The 20,242-nt window shown below is 39.8% G+C and overlaps 1 protein-coding gene across 1 annotated transcript; it reads right to left on the reverse strand.

Moving 5' to 3' along the window:
• Positions 1-1,137: 1,137 nt before the first annotated feature.
• Positions 1,138-17,881, reverse strand: ammecr1 (AMMECR nuclear protein 1). The gene is made up of 6 exons (XM_034684127.1): positions 16,353-17,881; positions 9,676-9,786; positions 8,899-9,013; positions 8,519-8,609; positions 8,298-8,394; positions 1,138-5,669 (listed from the first exon to the last, which is right to left on the reverse strand). Exons 1-6 carry the CDS (start codon positions 16,832-16,834, stop codon positions 5,555-5,557), a joined length of 1,011 nt encoding a protein of 336 aa, XP_034540018.1. The 5' UTR covers positions 16,835-17,881; the 3' UTR covers positions 1,138-5,554.
• Positions 17,882-20,242: the final 2,361 nt, after the last annotated feature.

Genomic DNA, 20,242 nt, shown 5'->3' on the forward strand with positions numbered 1-20,242 from the left:
AGTTTGTTGTTGTTTCCCCTCTGATTTTAAGGAATTTGTTTCGGAAAATTCTGCCACCTAACCCACACCACTGAAATTCACTTTCTGACAGTGGTGCTACAACCCACAGACCTCTTTGTGGATGGTTTCTATAGGAACAGTTTCTGGAGTACAAACAGTTCCCATCATGTAAAAAAAGAGCAGGTCGGAGCAGTTTCCAGGGTCAAACTTTTAATCCAACTTCTATGATCAACTGTACCACCATTCACTGTATCTGAACTCGTCCGTCACACATTCAACCACACACTGCACACTGTAACTGAATGTATCACTGTGGAAGAGGCCCAACAAGATCACAAAATGCTGACACAAAATATGAACAAGTGTAAACTACAAAACAACAAACATGCACATTAATGGAGCTGAACTAATGACTCATCATAATGAACATGTCACACTACGGTCGCATGTTTGAGGCTTTTTTTAGGCATCATTTTCATATTAGGTGTAAAGTGCAGCATGCTGGATGTTTGTGTTGAAAGAAAGTAGAATGACACGTGTTTTCTTTTCAGTTGATTTTGTATTTTTTTATTGAATAAATGATTTTAAAAGGTAATAACAATGTTTAAAACTACATTATCTTCACAGCCATTGCTTACATACTTAGATAACCCCTCCATATATATTCTTTCAACCCTCCCCCCCACTTTTCTTTTGCAATTTTTTTTGCTTAATTTCTTTTTTTTTTCTCTTTGTTTTTTTTGGGTGTGTTTATTTTTGTGTTTTTTTTTTCTCTTTTGGAGTCATACTATCATGATAAATGCCCATTTCAAGTCGCGTCACACTAACAGCAATTCAATAAGAAAGGAGGAAGGGTCTAGCTCTACAGGGGGATGGATTTGAAGTTCCCAGTTCATATTATTCCATCAACATTTTTCAAGTTACTATAAAGCAGAAAAAAAAAATAGGTTCCAAAAATGGAAAAGGAAAAGAAATGAAAGTTGGTATGAGGAGTTACACCAGGTAACCCTCCCAGCCCATCGGGCCACTGCAACAGAAAAAAGTCATTTTGTACAGTGACACGTCTTAGAAGTCAGTGTCTCAAAAATTCAGAACATAGAAAACCACTAAAATAATTTTGAAACTAGATCCAAAATATTCTTTTGAAAAGAATTTATTTTGATGTACAAAAACAGTCATTTTCTTTTTTTATTTGCTTTTTAAAGTTTTATAATAAAAGTTTCAAACACAAGTTTATTGTAGTTCTTATTTCATTTGTCATTATCATTATTATTATTGATTCATTTATTCTTTTTTTTTTATTCATCTATCAGTGCGATTGTATACCAGTGCAGCTACTGGGTCCAGAGTAAAGAAAACAGGCTTTTTTTTATCTTTAATGGCATAAAAAATAAGGAAAAATCCATCTTTTATACAAAGTATAACTGCTGGTCTTTAGGGAAAAAAACATTTATAAACCCATAAAGCTAGGAGGCACACCATGGGATTTTCATTTTTGTAAATTATAGCAATACTACTGCTAATAATAATAATAATAATAATAATAATAATAAACAAAACAAGTAACAACAATATGCAACCATTTTTTTAAACCATCTGTGACGCCATGAGCAGCTTCAGAGATAGACTCAATGAAAATTCATTGAAAAATTGGGTTGCTCAATAAGTCAAGACAGTTGAGAAATCGCACAAAAAAAAAAAAAAAAGACATAAAACATTTTTTTGTCAATTGCAGGGGTGTCTTTTGGAAGGACAGGAAGCCAAGCCTGAAGAGCAGCATTTGGGCATGGCCGCTGGCATCTTTGGTTCAGTCAAACATACGAAGGTAACATGAGCTTGAGCATTCCTCGAAATATGAGAATGACCACGCTGGGAATGCTGAGGCTGAACTCTAACCCTGGTATGGAACCAAAACACGATCTGCTACAACAAACTACTAATGTCGTTCCATAACGTCCCATGAGGTATCAATGCTGTCAAAAACAGTTGATCAGTACAGAAGCACGACTAGAATCCTACGTGTTCTACGTAAAACATTAACTCTGTGTCCCATTAGAGGAGTTGCTCACCTTCAAACGCCGTCTGAGAGCGACAGTGAAGGCCTACCTGACGAGGCCTTTCACTTTGACGTCTCAGACTTTTCTTTTTTCAGAAGAGGTCAAACGATTCAGCAGCTAGAGGAAAACGGAGGATGTGCTCGGAAAATAAGCAGCCTCTGGTTTTCCAGGAGAGGCAACGAGCACTACTACTACTACTGCCACCTTCTACTGAACGACACACACGTCACGCCTGGACAAACTAGGCCATGAGGTCGGGCCACAGTGTGGGGAGGGGGTATCGACGGGGATTGGGGGGGGGAGGCTACGTGTGACTTCTTGTCCTTTCAAACCTGCAACGGGTGTTGACTTGCACTGGTAGGAAAAAAAAATAAACACCTGTTGAACAGATCTGCATATATCAAGGATAGTAAAGGTAACACATGTAGGATTTTCTCTTATCGTATGGCTGCTCAAATGAAATAACGACCACTGACAGTACATTCACAGCCCCTGTGATGGGTTTGCTGCAGGGACTCCTCCTCCTTCATTATGTCATAGATATCAGTCTGTTTTCCCATAGGGAATTGATCCCAAAAATCACCCACATTGGACAGAATAAAAGGGGCTACTGTTTAACGGTGATGAACACATCCTTCAGGTTTGAAACGTGTCGTCATGACGTATTTCACAGCCAAATACCACAGAGAAAATCTTACATGCAGCATCTTTAAGTATGATATGATCAATGAGTCCGCATGACCAGTCACGAGCTGTGACCACCCCAATATGAGGTCCGATAGCACCATATTTGTCTTTTAAATCTCTTAATGGTTAATAAGAGTGTCTAAGCCATAGATCAAGCATATCATGGATAAAACCATAGGTCTCATACTCATACATACATGCAACTGAAGACATTGCATGTGTATACAAAGACATATATGTAAAAGAGCATGGTCAATTTGGTTTTGCAGCAGAAAAATTCAGGTTGTGCTGTATTTAATGGAGCAAGAAATGAGCGCCTGACTGTTCCTCTGGGTCTTTATGTAGTGTCTTTTCTCTTTAAAGGATACATTAGCTTTTCACCCATGGGTTTGGAGTAACACCACCACAGTGTCTGACTATTTTTTTTTAGAGTATGAGTGTATGAGGGGCTTTCAGAGGTGAAAGAGTTGAGGACCAGCAGCTGAATAAGACGAGGAAACAGGAGGCAGCAGGCATACAGGAGCCTCCATAACAACGTTGTATCGCATTCAAGTGAGGAAAACATCATGTGAGTTCCTTTCCTGCACTGTGGTGTGAAGATGAGTCGGGGAACAAACAGACCACGGGACAGAGGAACACTCAGAGCGTCATCTACTGGCCCCACCGTTCGTTAAATCATTCATTTAAGGCAACACAACTTAAATCTGGGTCATTTCGGGTTACTGTGGATGGAGTGCCAAAAGCCCTTGACGTTTTTGCATAAAGAAAAAACATAACCTGTCAGTTAGTAAAGGCTGTTACAAAGAAAGATGTTGGTCGAGTAACAAAAACCTCTCAAAAAATGTTCCAGTTACCAAAACTAAAACTGATCCACAAAGCGAGCTGGTCACACAACGTGACCCCTCAAACATTCTGGAAAGGAAATCCAACTAGCCTAATGTGTGTGTGGATGTGATTCACAACGATGACACATATCAGGGTGGGAGATGGCTTCTTAAGTCCTTGACAAAGCCCTGGCTTTTTTATGTGTAGACCTTTAACTGCGAGCCGCTTGGCCCCATGCAAAGACTCAGCTCTGACTAAGTCGACTGTGTTTGCTCTAACCTAGTGCCAGACAGCTGACAAAACAGAGCACAGAGCGAAACACTTCCTGTGACGACGGGATCTCAATGAACAGCAGAGAGTTTAGAGAGAGAAGGGTGGAGGTGCGCTTTCAACAACTAAATCAACTATCTGCACAATGACATGCACTTTGTAATGACACAAAGGTGTCAGATCACTTTCATTGTGCGTCTCAGTGGTGTGTCTTCATTCAAAAATGACAGTTTTTTAATACATCATACTTAGTGGACGAGTGACAATGGTTAGCTATAATCTGATGAGGCAAGACAATGTTTCTACGACGACACAGTCAATACGCGTGACCTGTGACTGATGAGTGAAAACCGCCAGGTGTGACGAGTAGCATTCAGTGGTGCAGCCTCGTCTGAGGCTGGCTGGTGTAAGAAGTTTGCATTCAGAGGTTGAAGAGTGAAAACATCAGAGGCTACCAGTTGAGTGGCACCGAATGCAAACACTTCAAGCCAAACAGCAGACTACTTTACAGAGTGTAGAGTAAGAAGAGAATATGGCTTCGAGTAGTAAAAGCATGTCCCTGTCGAGTGACTCCCTGCCAGTAAACTCACAAACCAACAGACAGAGAACATTTAAATCAAAGCACTTCTCATGCTTGTTTTTTTTTTTTTGTCTTGGGACCTGTAGTTACGCCTGCTCCACCTCTCCAAAGCAAATCAGTCAGAACCACTTTAACCTGTTTTTACATCAACGAATCACCTGTGTGGACTTCTTTATCCCCTGACAAAATGGCTTCCTCCACATTTAAATTTGGAAAAGCTCATCAAACAAAAAAGAAGAAAGCAAAGCTAAAGTTCTAGCCTAAAATACGCAGTTCAAGGTTTACAGGTCCAACACAAAACACTTCAAATACTCAGGAACAGGGCGTCAAATATCTCAGAGGGGAAACTTTGCGGTAGAACTCCAATTTCTAATTTCTCCTACAGGTTTCAATTTGGTGACAGAGCAATATCTATATCCACACACAGAAATACACACATGATTGTGAGATTCAACACTAAACACTGCCAGTTAAGGCTGGTCAGAGGGCATCACAATCCTACAAGCTATACTTTGGAGTACACAGATCCCATTATAAAGCCCCAACTACATCACTACAAGAGATTTCAAGGCGAACACAACCTCAACGTCACTCTATTTCTTTTCTTTTTTTTGAGAGGAATCAGAATAGAGACGACACAGCCTTTGAGAACTGCAGTGGCCTTGCTACATGGTTTACATGTCAGGAGAGTAAAATTAAAGAGTTACTTTTAGTAAATGTTAAATCGAAGCAAAAGCCTGAACAATATATAAGCGTGAGACTAATCCACCCTATTAAAGACTTCCTTCCATCCACAGAATCAAACACCTGATTAGTTTTGCTGTAAGATTAATAAAATCTAATATTGGTTTTATCTGTCAAAAATATGAATGAAGGGGGGAATAGATATGGGTTTACGTATGCTGCAAAAACTTAACCACAGGCGAAGAAAAAGAAGAGTGGATTTCTTGCCGTAATCAAATGATGCTTCGTTGCCACCCGTTGCCATGTCAACGTCAGGGAAGACGGCCAGCATGGCAACGGAAACTATCATCATAAAATGGTACAGTAGTAGAAATAGCTAGACCAGGAGGGGGCGGGCTCTCCTGGGAAAAGGTCCGCGGAGAGGTCCAATGATTGGTCATGCGGCTCGCTGTCAGGAATAATGGTTGTAGGGTGGTAGAGGGTGCCCGATGCCATTCTGGTAGTGATGGTGCTGGCGGTGGGCGATGTACTCTGCATAACCCATTGTCATCTTCTCGCTACGGTACCTGGGAAACAGAAGGGGGAGGGAGGTGGGTTACGGATGGCTGAGCCTCGCCGCACGTTAGGAGAGCTACGTTGATCTGCACTGAAACACTGAGCTGCATCTGTTGTGACTCTACGACTGTGTTCTAGTTCAGGAATTATCAAAAGAGAAGCTAAGGAGAATATTAGAGCCAGCTTCATCACAATGCTGACAGTTGACTTCATTGACCAGGCTCACTCTATGATATGACTATGATCATTCTGAACATTAAAAAGCATTTCTGTGAATGCATTTTAATTTTCTTTTACTAATACTAATTTTTTTTTGGAAGCAGTTTCACAGGTAGCAAAGGAACAGTACAATGTGGCACAGAGGACTTCCATTCTTCCCATTTTTTCCCTCTTTTTCCCTCCCACAAACCCATCCCACTTGTACTTCAAAAAATAATATGTAAACAATACAGAATACATACAACAATTACACATAAGGAAAATTATAAAATCCAACCCAAATGTAAAAAATAATAAATAAAAATAAATAAATAAATAAATACATAAAATAATAAAAACCTAGAAGAAAATAAATAAATAAAATGATGGGGGGGGGGGGGGGGGGGAAATTATTTGTTGTATTGTTTCATATCAATTACTTGCTTGCATTGTTGTTTTCCACTACTTTCTTTCGGTTATTTAGCCTCTTTTAAATTTGAATCTTTGATGTCATAAGATCATTGTAACTGACTTCAATATTTTCATTTTCATACACATGTGAAGGCACCACCTGAATATGAATATGACAGCAACTTAGGTTAAAAACGCATGTTTATTTGTCATTTAAACAGCCTTTACCTGGCTATTCTGATCAGGCCAAGGCTATAATAAATGCCATTAGGGTTTTTAGAGCAGAAGAGCTACGACCATGCTGTTGTTGAAAACAGTGTTTAAACACATTCTAAATGTTTCGTTAAAAACCTTGTGAAAGACTAAATCTGTAATAAACAAGTTCTTTACTTTCCTGATAAGGCACAAGACATTATACCTAAGCTGTAATTTCAGAACGTACCAAGCCATGATTTTTGTGACATATTAAATTACTACAGCTGGTCAACAAGTGATCCTTTAGCTTAGTTCTTATCTCATCATGCAGATAACTGATCGTTATCATCACTGTCTGCATGTTCCTGCTCATATACCGTTATCTCTTTAGACTTTAGCTCACAGAAAAGTGGATTAAAATTTGAGATTTAAACATCAATTCAACCAAATCATGATAATACATTTCCAGATTTGGATCTTTCATCAGATGGAGGGAAAAACTTGAAAGGGCTGCGAACATACAAGCTAGCTAGCATGTTGTTCCTGCAATTTAACGTACAAGTGCCAGAATTCAGAGCCACCCTGGTGCGACATGTTTCTTTGGATACCGAATTACTTTACACCTCTAAGAGCAGATCAATCATTAACTCTTTGTTTCTATTTCCAGGAAAGGAAAGAAAACTTCTAAATGACATGTTTGTCACTTTTAAGCCAGATGCTAGCACACAGGTTCGGATTAGGGCTGCAAGATATTATCGGCACAGTACCGGTATTGGTCGATTTTGGATCGGATATTGGCCAACACGCTGAAATCAGACGATATAATTAACCGATAAAATAATGGGCTGCTGCACACATACTGGGCTCATGTTTTGAGTTAAATTTGAATTTAAGCAGCAGTCTGTAAGGTACATGTAGCTGACTCATTTAGGCACATTTACTGTCAAAGAGTAAACCATTTTATTTAATTTGGGTTTAATTGCTGTACAGTTGCACTTTTCACATGTCCCCTGTGAACAGAGGTTAGGTTTACTTACTATGTCAAATGTGAAATTGGTCAAAGTTGCCCTGGTTGTGTTTATTGTTATGACTGTCTCAGGGAGAGCATCATCCAAGTTTTAAGTAGGATGTATCTTTTTTTATGAATTTTGTTTGAAAGCAATTGTCATAAATAAATATGCAGTTTTAAGTATTAAGTATTTTTCTTATTTTTCACAAGAAATGAATATTACATAATGTGATAAGAGTATCACCATAATACTGTACGCTAATTCCAATACAGAAGAGAATTGATGATCTCTGCAATTAGGTGTGCAGAAAAAATATCAGTATCGGTAATCAACTAAATGAGTTGTAAAATATCGGCACAAATACAATATCGTGCATCCCTAGTTCGGATCAATAGAAAAGTCTAGTTAGTCTAGTTTAGTTTGTCTCTATACATGTCACATTTTCTTCCTCATTGTCAAAAACTGGCTCCTACAGTACCTCAATGCTCAATGAACCTGAAGTGTTCATTCAGGAGTACTATGCTGACGGCTGCTTGTAAAGTCATGAGCCCTTAGCTAGAAGAAGAGATAAGGAATCCCCAGAGCGCTCTGCCCCAAACCCCTCTGACACTAGTAACATCTCCTTTGGAAATGTAAAAAAAAGAGTTCCCGCAGATCCCTTTTGGGTCTCAAATAGCTTTAGACAAATGGTTTTACCAATGCAGAAAAATGAGGACCTGCAAATCTTAATGTGTGAATGTTATTGTAAGGGAAGATGTGAGGTAAAAAACAGTATGTGGCACTAAAACCATTTCAGCATGTCTGCACTCAGTGTGATAGTCTTACCTGGTTAACTTAATGGTCTTCCTGAAGTCATTTGTGATGGGAGCTTTGTAGCCTCCCTTTCGTAGTAAGGAATCTATGGTTTGAATGTGGTCCCAACCTTAATAAACGAGAGTCAAACCTCTTTACACATTCCTTTACAGTCAACATATCGTTTGACAGATCATTGCCTTTATGAAAAGCTGAGAAGGCTGTATTTTTTTAGGAGCACAAAAAGATCTCACCTTGCTCCTTTGCAACCTCTGGTAGGTAGGTGGCGGTGCGCTTTGATCCTTTTTCATTGAAAAACTCTATCCTAATACCGTGAACACCCACCTGGAATACAATGCAGGGAAAAACAACAGAAGCAATGTCATTTTAAGCCCATAAATATCCTGACCCTACACAGTGAAGGTTGTTAAAAGAACAATTTATTCTCTTCAAAGGGTTTGCCAAGCCAACAGGGAGAGCTGCTATACTTTCAACCCCATGCAATAGTTTTGGATTTGTTCAAACAGTTTAATACATTGCTGAAAGGATTTTCAATTTATGTTCAAAATGTGAGAAATGGGTGATGAATGAGTTTTTTAAGCTGTTTAAAAAACGAACATTCTGTGTCCCTTACCTCCCAGTCAAGGTAATCACCGACGTCTTCAAAGTTGGTGAGAAGAGACACTGAGCAGAAGAGGCGAGGCAGCTCATCCCTCGTCATTGGGGGAAAGCGGCTGTCTTTAAGGGCACTGTGGAGATAAAAGCATATAGCAAAAACACCATTAAGAGAGCAGAAGAGAGAAAACACATTCAAGAACAAAGATGCTGAGACCTTTAATGCTGTGCGTAGGGGTTTGACGTGGTACAAGACTGATAAATCTTAACTCAATATGGAGTTTTAACACGTTTGTTCTTTTTGAATACATCTTTACAATAAACCATACATGAATGATATCTTAAAGATATATAAACATTCCATGTGTCACTGCCTCTGAAGTAAACATAGCATCTTTCTCCATCAACCACTCATCTCAAACCACAGTATTACAAACACCCACTATATAATACCCTGTGTCATCTTTCTTTCAATTAGTATAAAAATAATAAAACGTCATGGAAAACAGACTCTAGGACATTTATGACTGCTGTACCCAGGGACCTGAGATTAATGAGACACGCTGTTCACACAGTGTGACAGCAAGCTTCCTAAACAGAACAGAACAAAAGTAAATACTAAAGAAACAGCCAGGTTTTCTTTTCTCCATTCATGCACAGCCACAGTATTCATATATATATATATATTAAGGGCCTTCATTGCAAAACACTAATTAATCACTTTAATATACTCTAGAGTATATTTCTAACAAATGTATCTGGTCTAGAGCTACATTCACTTTGTATTGCTGCTTACCTGGTAAGGGTGTACTCCCTGAGTCCTGAGTGCAGATTCATGGCAGAAAATGTACCTATACAACCCCTCAACCGCTTGTCTCTGCCTATTTTCCATGTGACAAACAGCGGGCTGAAAAACAAAAGAAAGAAACAAGGTTCAGTCAAAGAAGCTGGGTTTCAAATTGAGCAATCACATGCACACCTGATGTACCTTTCATGCTATGCATAAAGGTTGCTAAAAAAAGAAGACCACATCGCTTTGGTATGCAGCAGTTGTTATTCACATTATGCAGAAGTGGCATGACTGTTTTTTACATCAGCAGTTTTCATCCAAGAGTGCAGGCTTTTGTTCATAACACTAAGCCATCTGTCCACCCATGACTGGATAACTAAACTCCTTTATGAAACAATAACTTTCTACTCTTCATGAAGTCATTTTCTGTCAAAGGGTGAAATTAACTCTCCGTTCTTCATCGGTATTTGAATAATCCTTCAGAAGTCAAACCAATCACACGGGACAATTTCTTACATACGACATTAAAATCCACCACTTTCTGAATCATTAATAAAATGTGTGAATGACAATGAATTCCCAAATTTGATAGTGTAACACAAGATCCAACAGTGCTTTAGTGCAGTGCACGATGGGAACATTTTGAATAGTGGCTGTGTGATTTTTAAAATGTACAGTAAAAGAAGCATTTCAGAGAGCAATCTTTCATGTTGTGACAAAGAAGACTGAAGCCCACATCGTGCAAAACAGGATGATTGCCTCTGTGTTTTCATTTGCACTTTCAATCTAAAACATGGCTCACACTGGCTAAACCAAGTTTGTGCTTCAATCAAGCCCACTGCAACCAAGTGTCTTTTTTATTCTTTTTCATACTTAGTTCTGAGGCCAGTTTCCCCAAAGATAGACGTTCCATATGACTTAAATTTGACCAACCGAGGGACCAAGCATTTCAATATAAAGAAGCACCAAGAAAGTTCTAGGTTATCTTCAATGGTTCTAAATAGCCCGGCAGAAAATGCTCATGGAGGAATTGATGTATCAAGGCAAATTTCAGGAAAACTTGGCATGAGATTTATTAAATTGAATAAGAATTTGGGTGCAAAACTGTAGTTGTGACAATAAATGTTAATCCAGGAACTGACAGAAGGATAAAAGGAAAGGGTGACAAAAAAGACGTGTGGTGCAAACGGAATGATGTGTCCCACCATTAAGAGAGTTTCTTTTAATTGGTTGTATTCTCATTAGACTGAAATTACAGAAAAAATGTAAGACAAGCTTAAAACTGCAGACTAGTCTAAAATACTTGTGTACAACTATCCCCTGAATTCAGTGCAGTGCTGTGGCTGATGTTCAATAAATGTCAAATCTTATCTAATCTCCATTAAGTAAATATACAGAATGATTTTCCTTTGTTTATCAAGACTCATGCTACATATGTGGCACAGGGATGAAAGGACTATTTCCCCAAAATAAGAGTACTGGTCCAGTATTTAGACATTCAATCAAAACAACATTCAGCCCAATAATAATGAACATTTTACTTCATTGTTATGAGGTTGAGGTTCAAGTCATATCTTCAGGTATGTGCGTCTTTATTTAGAGAGGACAGGACAGTGGATAGAGCAGGAAACATGGAGTGACATGCAGGAAAGGGGCTGCAGGTTGAAATCAAACCCCAAGCTGCCCACTTGGGGACTATGGCCTCTGTACATGGGGCGCAGGACTTGACCATAAGTGCAAACCGGTGCCCCATAACAACGAACTTCTTACTCTTTTGCTTTTTGTCACTGATGAAATTTGTGTAACTTGCATCACAAGGTCTTGTGTGTGTGTGTGTGTGTGTGTGTGTGTGTACATTTTTTAAACTGACCCATATGTCGTGAAAAAGTAAGACACAAGCTCTGTTCAGAAAAGTTAAAATACCATGACTATCATTTGAACTTTGATGTCATTTCGTACTCAATGCTTTTCTGAATGAACAAAGTCTTGAGCTCTCACTCTCTTTGAGGTTACAGGCTTTAAAAGTCAAATGTAACAAAAAGAGAAACATGAGACTTTTCTCCTTGAAATCATCTTAAAATTTTATTTCATTCACACATTTAACTCTTTGAGAAAATAAAAAAAGACAACATTTAAAGACAACTAGCAACTTTCAAAAAATAACAAAGGAACAAAACATCAAGCTACAGCAGTAAGGTTGCAAGGACTGAAAAAACAATCTCTGCTGGTCACAATACTTTTTTTTCCTTTTTTTTTTTTACAGACATAACCCATGAGTTCTTCAAAAGACCTTTGCATTGTGACTGTCCTGTGACTTCATTTTATCTAATCCTTAATCTCCCTTCTCAGCAAGCGAAAAAAGGCTGGGGTCTTCTATTGCCATCCTCAGTTGAGGCATTGACAGGGACAAAGTCTGATGTAGGAAAAGAAAACAGATTTCTAAAGCTCACTTTTGGTAGCGCAATTTATAAGATAACATTTTATCTACAAGACATGTCTGTTTGCTGGCTGTTAATTTAGTTTACTTAGCTACAAATAAAAATAGCTTTAACCAACATTCTGTGTTAGGTTATAAAATAATTACACAAACATATTGTTACCAAAACAAATTAAGGTATTAAGGTCACCAAAAGTAATCTAGCTAAATTAGCTTAGTAGTTATGGTACCATACCTGCAGCACTGCTCACTGGCTTGTGTGGTCCATTGATCTTCTTGCAGTCAAAATGAAGTGAAATATTTTTAAATGTATGCCGTGTTGGCAGTCCTTGAAGCAGCTGCTGTTGCACACATTACTCAGTCACAGCTCTCAGCATATGATCTTCCATTTGGAGGGGCAGATGTGCTGTATTTACTCAATTCCAACAACAAGCAAGTCAGACAGCAGTCTAGAGAGCAGAAATGCAGTGTTCAAGGTAAATCTAAAATGTGTGGGGTTCCGTAGTCTCCCAAAATGTCAGAAAATGCCAGTAATCTGCATCCCTGCATTTACTGGGTAACTCAGAAGAGCACTGTGTTTGTGTCAGATGCTGTAGTGGTCTTAAGCATTTCAATAATTCAATCTGACAATGGCCCCAAGAGAAGGACAAGTTGAGGACACCACAGACCATGAGTGGGAGTTTCTCTGTCTGTCTATGGCAGTTACCACATCGGTTGGTTTTGGCATACGAAACTCCCCGTCATGACTGACTGGTTTGGGGAAGACCTTGGTTTCACATGGTGAAGGTTAGGTGAAATCCCAAGTTCATGCTTCAAATCTGACAGACGGAGACTAATCAAGTAAGGGGTTATTTCTCTGGGGGAGGTTGGGTTTAAATGTTGCTTGAGAAAGAAAAAAACAGCCACAGCTCAGTGTGTGTTGAACTCACTGACTTACTGGGCCTTAAATATTAACTTCCATGACATTGCTTGGGGACAAAACCCACAATTTGAAGTTTGATTTTAATATATCTTAGGGAGGGGTTTGAAGCTATAAATGTTCTAATACTTGAGAGCGAAATGCTACATAAAGTTACCTTAATTAGTTATGATTAAGCACCACTGGTTTGATCCAGGCTATTACTGTCTAATTGAGGAAATTATGTCAAACATTTTACCGGTAAAATCTCAAATGAGTCTCATATTTGACTGATTAAAATATTGGTTTGGCCTTACTTTCTAATCAGATACTTCTCAAAAAGCTGTCCCATCTCTGACTAAGTCCCTACACCCTCTTGAGATGGGGCACTTATCCTGATTAGACACATGTGACATTAGTTAATGTTTATGAAGGTGTAATGCTTAGTGCAGACATATAGACTGGGACTTGGACTGAGGGTCTTTGTGTGGCCCTTTAATATTTAGGTACTGACACTTGATTATTTAGTGACATCTATGGTGACACTAATTTGGCCTGCCAGGGCAACACTGTGAGAATACTCTCGGAAAGCACTGAGGAAATAATCTGAGTTGGCTCATCTATCATAATGTGGACTTCTGCAAAAATCCAGAGAGGCAGTCTGTCCACAGTCAATTCATAGTAAAGAAGAAAAAAAAAACAATGGAGTTGGATTAGCTTTGTTTGACACACGCATGTGGTTTTGTCTTGGGAAAACCAAAGCCATGGTACAATGAGCTGTATCCGCTCTGTCTGGGACATGTCAGTATCTTGTACTGTTTGCCACACCGCTGTAAGTTTAGACAGGTTGTCAAATTTAAATTTGTAAGGCCTTTTTGTGGAGTGAACTAAGATAATTTTGACATATATTCTAAGATGGAGCTGTTAGTGTGATAGATTTAGAGGAGAACAGTTCAAATGACAGGCATGTACATAGTGGATTTTCAGTCAAAGGTTAGTATCATGTTGCAATCTGTTGAAAATCACAGCTGAAGCTTTAAATACAGGCTCTCTTTTGTTTTTAAAAAGGGACTTTTTTTTGTGTGCGCAGTGAGAGGAGAGAGACATTTTTATATGTACTGGTACAATTTGTTTTTCCATACTAGGTAATGATTTCCGTGAAATGCCATGGGGGTGTTCCAACACTTAACATACATACACACCAGCTGTATCCCATTACATGTAATTTAAATCTGTCGAACTGAGTGCTCTAGTGCTTGCATTGCATACTGAAACACTGTAATTTCACACTTTTTCAAAAAAGCAAAGAAACCACTTCATGTCAGCCAAAGGCAATTCCTTTGACTGTATAGAAAATGTAAACACGCTCCTGATCAAAAGGTCACTGCAAAGTTTCTTAACCTAGTGCAGGTTGCTCAACTGGAAAAGTCAGATGTGGCTGCAGTTGTAACCAATCCCTCCACAGACAGCCTCTAATGTATGTTAGTCGTCTGTAAAGTCTCATTGCTATCACATTACACCGCCTGCTGTATAAGGTGGAGTCAATATGTATCTAGGACAGGGGTGTCAAACATGCGGCCCGTGGGCCAAAACAGGCCCACAGAACGACTTTGCAAAGTGAAAAAATTACAAAGAAGACACTAACTGCAATTTTTCAACAAAAGTAACTACTATTTCAAATTTGTCGTCTTTTTCTGGACTTTTTTTCTCAACGTGACAAAATGGATTACTTGCTGTTTGCATAATCCGGTTGAGATTCATAAAGACTTTTTAGAGCACTATAAGATGATCCTCTGACTACTAACACTAGCACTACACCCCTGCATACAACACTGTCCAGCAACCAAACTGTTCATTCTGGAGCTGAGGGGTCCAAAATAATCAACTTTAGCTTCTTCATTATTATAATGTCTCTGTTCTTTTGCTGTTAACATTACACTCTGTGTCAGGTGAATGGGTAACCGGTGTGTTCAGAGCAGGTTTCAGAGGTTTTAAAGAGTAAATCATTCAGCTCACTATGAGACTCATCATGGCAAATGATACAACAGTTGTTTTTGTTCAAAGATTGTTCATTGAATGTACTTGTACTTTTTTGCACTAAAACAATGGGAACATTGTAGAGTTGTCGTTGTTTATAGCTTAATATGTTATGATTTTACTGGTCTCACTTCAGATCAACTTGGGTTGTATGTGGCCCCTGAACTGAAATGAGTTTGACGCCCCTGCTCTAATGTATGTTAGTCGTCCTGTACAGTCTCATGCTATCACATTACACCGCCTGCCGTATAAGGTGGGGTCAGTATGTATCTAGGATAACGCTAGAACAGGATGACGGGCAGAAAATACATATTTAGTAGTGTTCAAAGTTAACTTTGACATGACATGTGGTCAGTCGAAAGTACAAAGTTTCAACACAGAATCCGCCACTGTTATTTAACACTAACAATCTAAATTTAAAGATGTTTCATCCCATAAAGAAGAATTCGGACGGCTAAGTCTTTAGCTGGATCCAGCTTTTTCTTTGTTGGTGGATGCTAACACGGTTGTCACGGTTCGTTTCCCTTAATGAGAACGTCCATTAATTGAACAAAACCTGTAGTGAAACTATGGTCGAATATGAGTGGCCGTGATACAAAAGAGGGTTTGAATACAGCTAGTATAAAAAATATATATTCTAAAAGCTCATTAGTGCACAATGCTAAGCTAATGTAGCACACGGCTAACGGAGCTAAGCCTGGTATGTGGCAATCCAGAGTTCAATGAGGGCATCTACAATGAATACTGATACCAAAGCTGACTTTTTAATGCATTCCAGCATTTTCCAGCAATACTACTGATATTCAGGCGGAAAAAACAAGTTATCTCGATACACCTTATTTATTTTAGCTTAGCTTCAGTGTCAGCTCGAAGCAGCTAACAGGCTTAGCTAGCGAGAGCCAGTTTATTCGAGTTGAATAAACAGTATCTCAAATTGTTGTTTTCATCGAGTACTGTCAGTAAATCAAATGTTGGAAGAGTACTTTGGCAAGTATCATCTATCATAGTCGTTGACATCGAATAAAACCATTCATTGTTGTCGTTAATATTTGGTTGCTGCAGGCTGGTGCAGACAATTTCTTCCACAAGGCCCGAATTCCAACTTGGCTCAAATGAGCCTCGGTCGCTCGGTTTTGGCGTTAAATTCATTATCAGTCAAATGTTGTTTCGATGTGACAGCTAGTGCATTGGGCTCTGAAGGGGAATCCAGAGGTAAAACCCATCAAGTATGCCGTGAAAGACATCTGTTGAGAGGCTACACCTATGAGCTTTGACGTGCAGCAAAACAACAAAAGAGGGGAAAATACTCACTAGGGATCGTTTGTAAACCTGGGTGTTCTCGGAGGTTGGTATCCGTACAGATGGCAATAAAGCACGTCAAAACAGAAGCAGCACATCTCCGCGGAGACGACCATTTTTCTGCCTCCACTTCCCGAACCAGGTCCCGCGCTGAGATTCGGGGAGAGGCCGGATGAAGTGTAACCGGCCGGGGCTGGGGACAGAGCGTTCGTGCCACTGCTACCACCACCACTACTACTGCTGCTGCCGCTAACGTTACCCCCGGGTCCCCCCAGGCCGTTGGCTCTGCTCACGTTCGCCGCTGCTGCTACGGTCGCCGAGGAGCCAATCCCCAGCTCCGAGCCACAATGTCCGGTTCCTGCCACCCCGCTTCCCGCCCCCACCCCGCCGGGACCCCCCGACCCGGGCGATCCCGACAGTTTCTGCTTCTTCACCCCGCAGCACCCGGCCGCCATCTTGGAACAATCTGCACCGACACACCGCTTCCGACCCATAACCGTCACCGCGGGAAGGGTGGGGGGGAACGCCGACCAGACGTAGAAATCCCACTGCGTTGATACGTACGACGGACAATACTCCACTTTCACTCTTTTATTTTTTTGTCGGACGACGAAATAACCGATATGGTGAGAAGACTGCAATGTCACCCTAGCGTTGCCTTTAAAAATGCGTGACTTCGCTACGCAAAATCCATAGCTGGATGAGCGTTTTTTCCATGAGTAGTCTGCCAGTCCAGCTTTGGACCTCGGTGTTCCAGTGGATCACCGATAACGTCAAGTCCAGGCCAAAATAATCACCCCTTCCCTCTAACACGACACCATCCGTCAGTTCCCAGTATAATCACAAGTTCAGGGAGTGCACAGTCCGAACAGGCCGCAGATGACAGTACCAAAGCGGTCCAGATGTGAAGCCGACAGCCAGTGCGCTGTAGCCCCGCAGCACACCTCTCCAAGTGGAAGCCGGGAGCTTGAGTACGCAGGACCCATAAGCTTCAGCACAAATTGCGCACAATGTCTGGGGCAGCGTAGCTTCTCATTGCACCAGCTTGTTTGCGACAGCCTCACGAACTTCTAATTACACAACAGGCCCAGTTTGTTGGAATTCCAGACGCTGGGATAACGCAGAGTAAAATGGCATCTGACAATGCGGGGTTGGCATGGCACAATGAAACGCGTCAGCGCCGGCCGAGCAAGTCATTTCAGTACCACCGTTAGCCCACAGTTTGCACCTGCATCATGTCTGCTCTTGGACCGGCTTTCAGAAAATCTCAATAACACCCCCGCTTCAGATGTAGAGCTGAAAGTTTTCTGTTAAGGATTGTTTGGAGGCTGTCATCCATGTATGGGGATACATATAGAAGAGCATTCTAGTCCGTAACCCGTGAGAAATCCTCCGGGTTTGGCAACCCTCGCTCCGCACCCGTCTTTCAGCTGCTACCATTCAGTGCTGTTCGGGTAAAAGCCCTGTGATCAGTCTGTGGGCATCGGTGTCGTCGGCACTCCGGAAGCGGATTCAGAAACTGTGTTGCGCCCACTTGCTACACTTTCTGCGTAAGTTCTGTGGGTATCAAATTTGCAATTCAGAAGAAATGGACGGAGCTGTGGAAGCATGCGCGCTCACGACGTGCATACGCATGTACGCGTGCGTGCTTGGAAAAGTATCGGTATCCCCTAACTAAAAAAAGGCATAGAGCAGGAGTGGTCTGGACCTGTTATTTACATATTATAAACATGAATAATGAAAAATTATGTAAACTATTGCTATTTTAACTCTGTGATTTAACTTCAAAAGAAAAGCATCTCTGTGGTTTAATATTAAGGTGAAATAAAGGTAAATTACCAGAACCTATATCTTCTGCAGGGCACTTGATGGAAATTGTAGTCCTACTGATCACAGCTCATCTGGGACCCTGAATCAGTATGTATAAAAATACTCCCCTCTTAATCAAGTCAGAAATACATGTATCAGTTTAAAGCAAGTAGTGACCATGGTCTAAATTAAATGTCAGTATGGGTGAATAATACTGTAGGAACAGCTGATGATGACCCTGCCCTGACTCATGATGCTGGGCTCTGTGTGCTGGAAAATGGAAATACAGTGTGCCAGATAGAGTGAATGATTGCCTGGGTGAATGGCATTAAGGGGGGCAGAATATCTTGATCTTCTGATGCTTAATAAACCACATAGATTAAAAATGTTTTAAACTTATCAGATGATTGATTTCACCCCCTCATTTGCACTACTCATGTAAAATTATATATGCAAACCAGCTCAGTTATAATATTTTTACTGTCTGTTTTCCTAAATAAAGAATTAAATGCACGCATGGCTTTGAATGTTATCTTTCCAGACTTATTTTGCAATTAAATTCAAGGGGAATGTTTCAGGGGGGATACATTTGGACCATTTGTCATTCTCCTCCAAGGTGTGTGTTCCAAATTACATTGGACATTTTGGCAAAGCTGCACACTGTGGGACAATTTATCAAGCTTAAAAAGTGTAATGTGCAAAAACAATTATCTCTCAGCGTGAATCATCTAAAAAGGAGGATCTCTTTGTCAGTCGGTATTTAAAGCTTAGCTGACACTAAAGAAAAGAATGAATAGGATAAATAATGGCCTGTTTTATCCCCTTTCCCTTTTCCCTATTCATAATACTGGTTCTCATAACACAACAGGTTCAGTGCCAGTGAAACAGATGTCAATGTCCTTGTTACTGCACTGCCAAAAAGTGCTTGTGCTTATTTATCTGTAGATTAATGTGCCTTCAGTGTCCATTTGCTTCATCTTTACCCCCATTTACCATTACTGTCCAGACATAAAGGGGTTTATTATCTGGGCCAGTGCAGTTAGCAGAAACTCACAGACGCCCCTCCTATAATGTGCCTCATGGCTGACTCAGCACAACGCTTCAAGCCTGTTTTAAAATGTGCAGCTAATTATTGCTGGCTCTAGTGGATATTTTCTGAGAATTTGCCTGGTTACAGACCTCTGTGTGCTGACTGAATTTGGCTAAATCATTTTAGATTGAGCGAGTGTTTCAACAATTATTTGCATGCAGAAAGGCCCAGCCTTTGTTGTCTGATTAACTTTATGAATTAGAAAACAAAAAATAGTGGAAGATGTAAAGAAATCAATCAAAGTAAAATAAATTATCATAAAGTGGTATGCCTTACAGGAACTAAAAATGTTTATATATCATGATGTTCCATCGATTGTTTGTTTTGTTTGTTTGTTTGTTGTTCTGAGATCATCACCTTTGTTTCCTATGCAATATTACTTTGTCTATTTATCTGGGATACCTTTTAAATCATTAGCATTTACATAAGCAGGACACTAAGTATTGTATTTGACTGTTAAATGAAAAGCAGGATGATATTTGTTGTTAGAGATAAGAGGTGTCACTTTGTCCACAAGGGGGCTATTATCGACACTAAGCAAAATTTCCTTACAGTAGCTTTAAATGAACCACAGTCTCCTCTGATGGATATTACTTGATTTTCTGCTTTTCTTTTTGCAATGTGGCTGCTTTTGTCAAAATGGTAGTGATATCAAGCTATGAACTTCTTTAGGAATATATAAACACGATACAAACAAAGAAATTTAAGGAAGCACCAAAAGGGTGTTCTTATCAAGCTTATCACAATAAAGAACACAGTTTAATTAACTCAAAATGTGATATCAAATTTCAAGATATGTCCCCATTATAACTTTCTCTGACTGCAAAGCTCTTGAAAACCATTGTGCCTCATTCACTGCCAAGTATGTTCAAATTTCTGTGGTTGTAGTTGGGTTAACATTCAGTTGTCTGTCCTTCTCTGTGCATGTTTTTTAAGATAAATCCATAAAAAGCAAACTGCCTTACTCTGAAGACTAAAAATTTGTAATGGTAAAACATCCCAC

This window comes from Notolabrus celidotus, chromosome 5 (genome assembly GCF_009762535.1).
Source record: "Notolabrus celidotus isolate fNotCel1 chromosome 5, fNotCel1.pri, whole genome shotgun sequence".
Lineage (NCBI taxonomy): Eukaryota > Metazoa > Chordata > Actinopteri > Labriformes > Labridae > Notolabrus > Notolabrus celidotus.

Excerpts from the sequence above, each read along its gene's own strand:
- ammecr1 (XM_034684127.1), bottom strand. The coding sequence starts at position 16,834 with ATGGGTCGGAAGCGGTGTGTCGGTGCAGATTGTTCCAAGATGGCGGCC. Across the intron at positions 9,014-9,675 it reads AGGGAGTACACCCTTACCAG|TGCCCTTAAAGACAGCCGCT; the intron begins GTAAGCAGCAAT and ends TTATCTCCACAG. Across the intron at positions 8,395-8,518 it reads AGAGGTTGCAAAGGAGCAAG|GTTGGGACCACATTCAAACC; the intron begins GTGAGATCTTTT and ends TCGTTTATTAAG.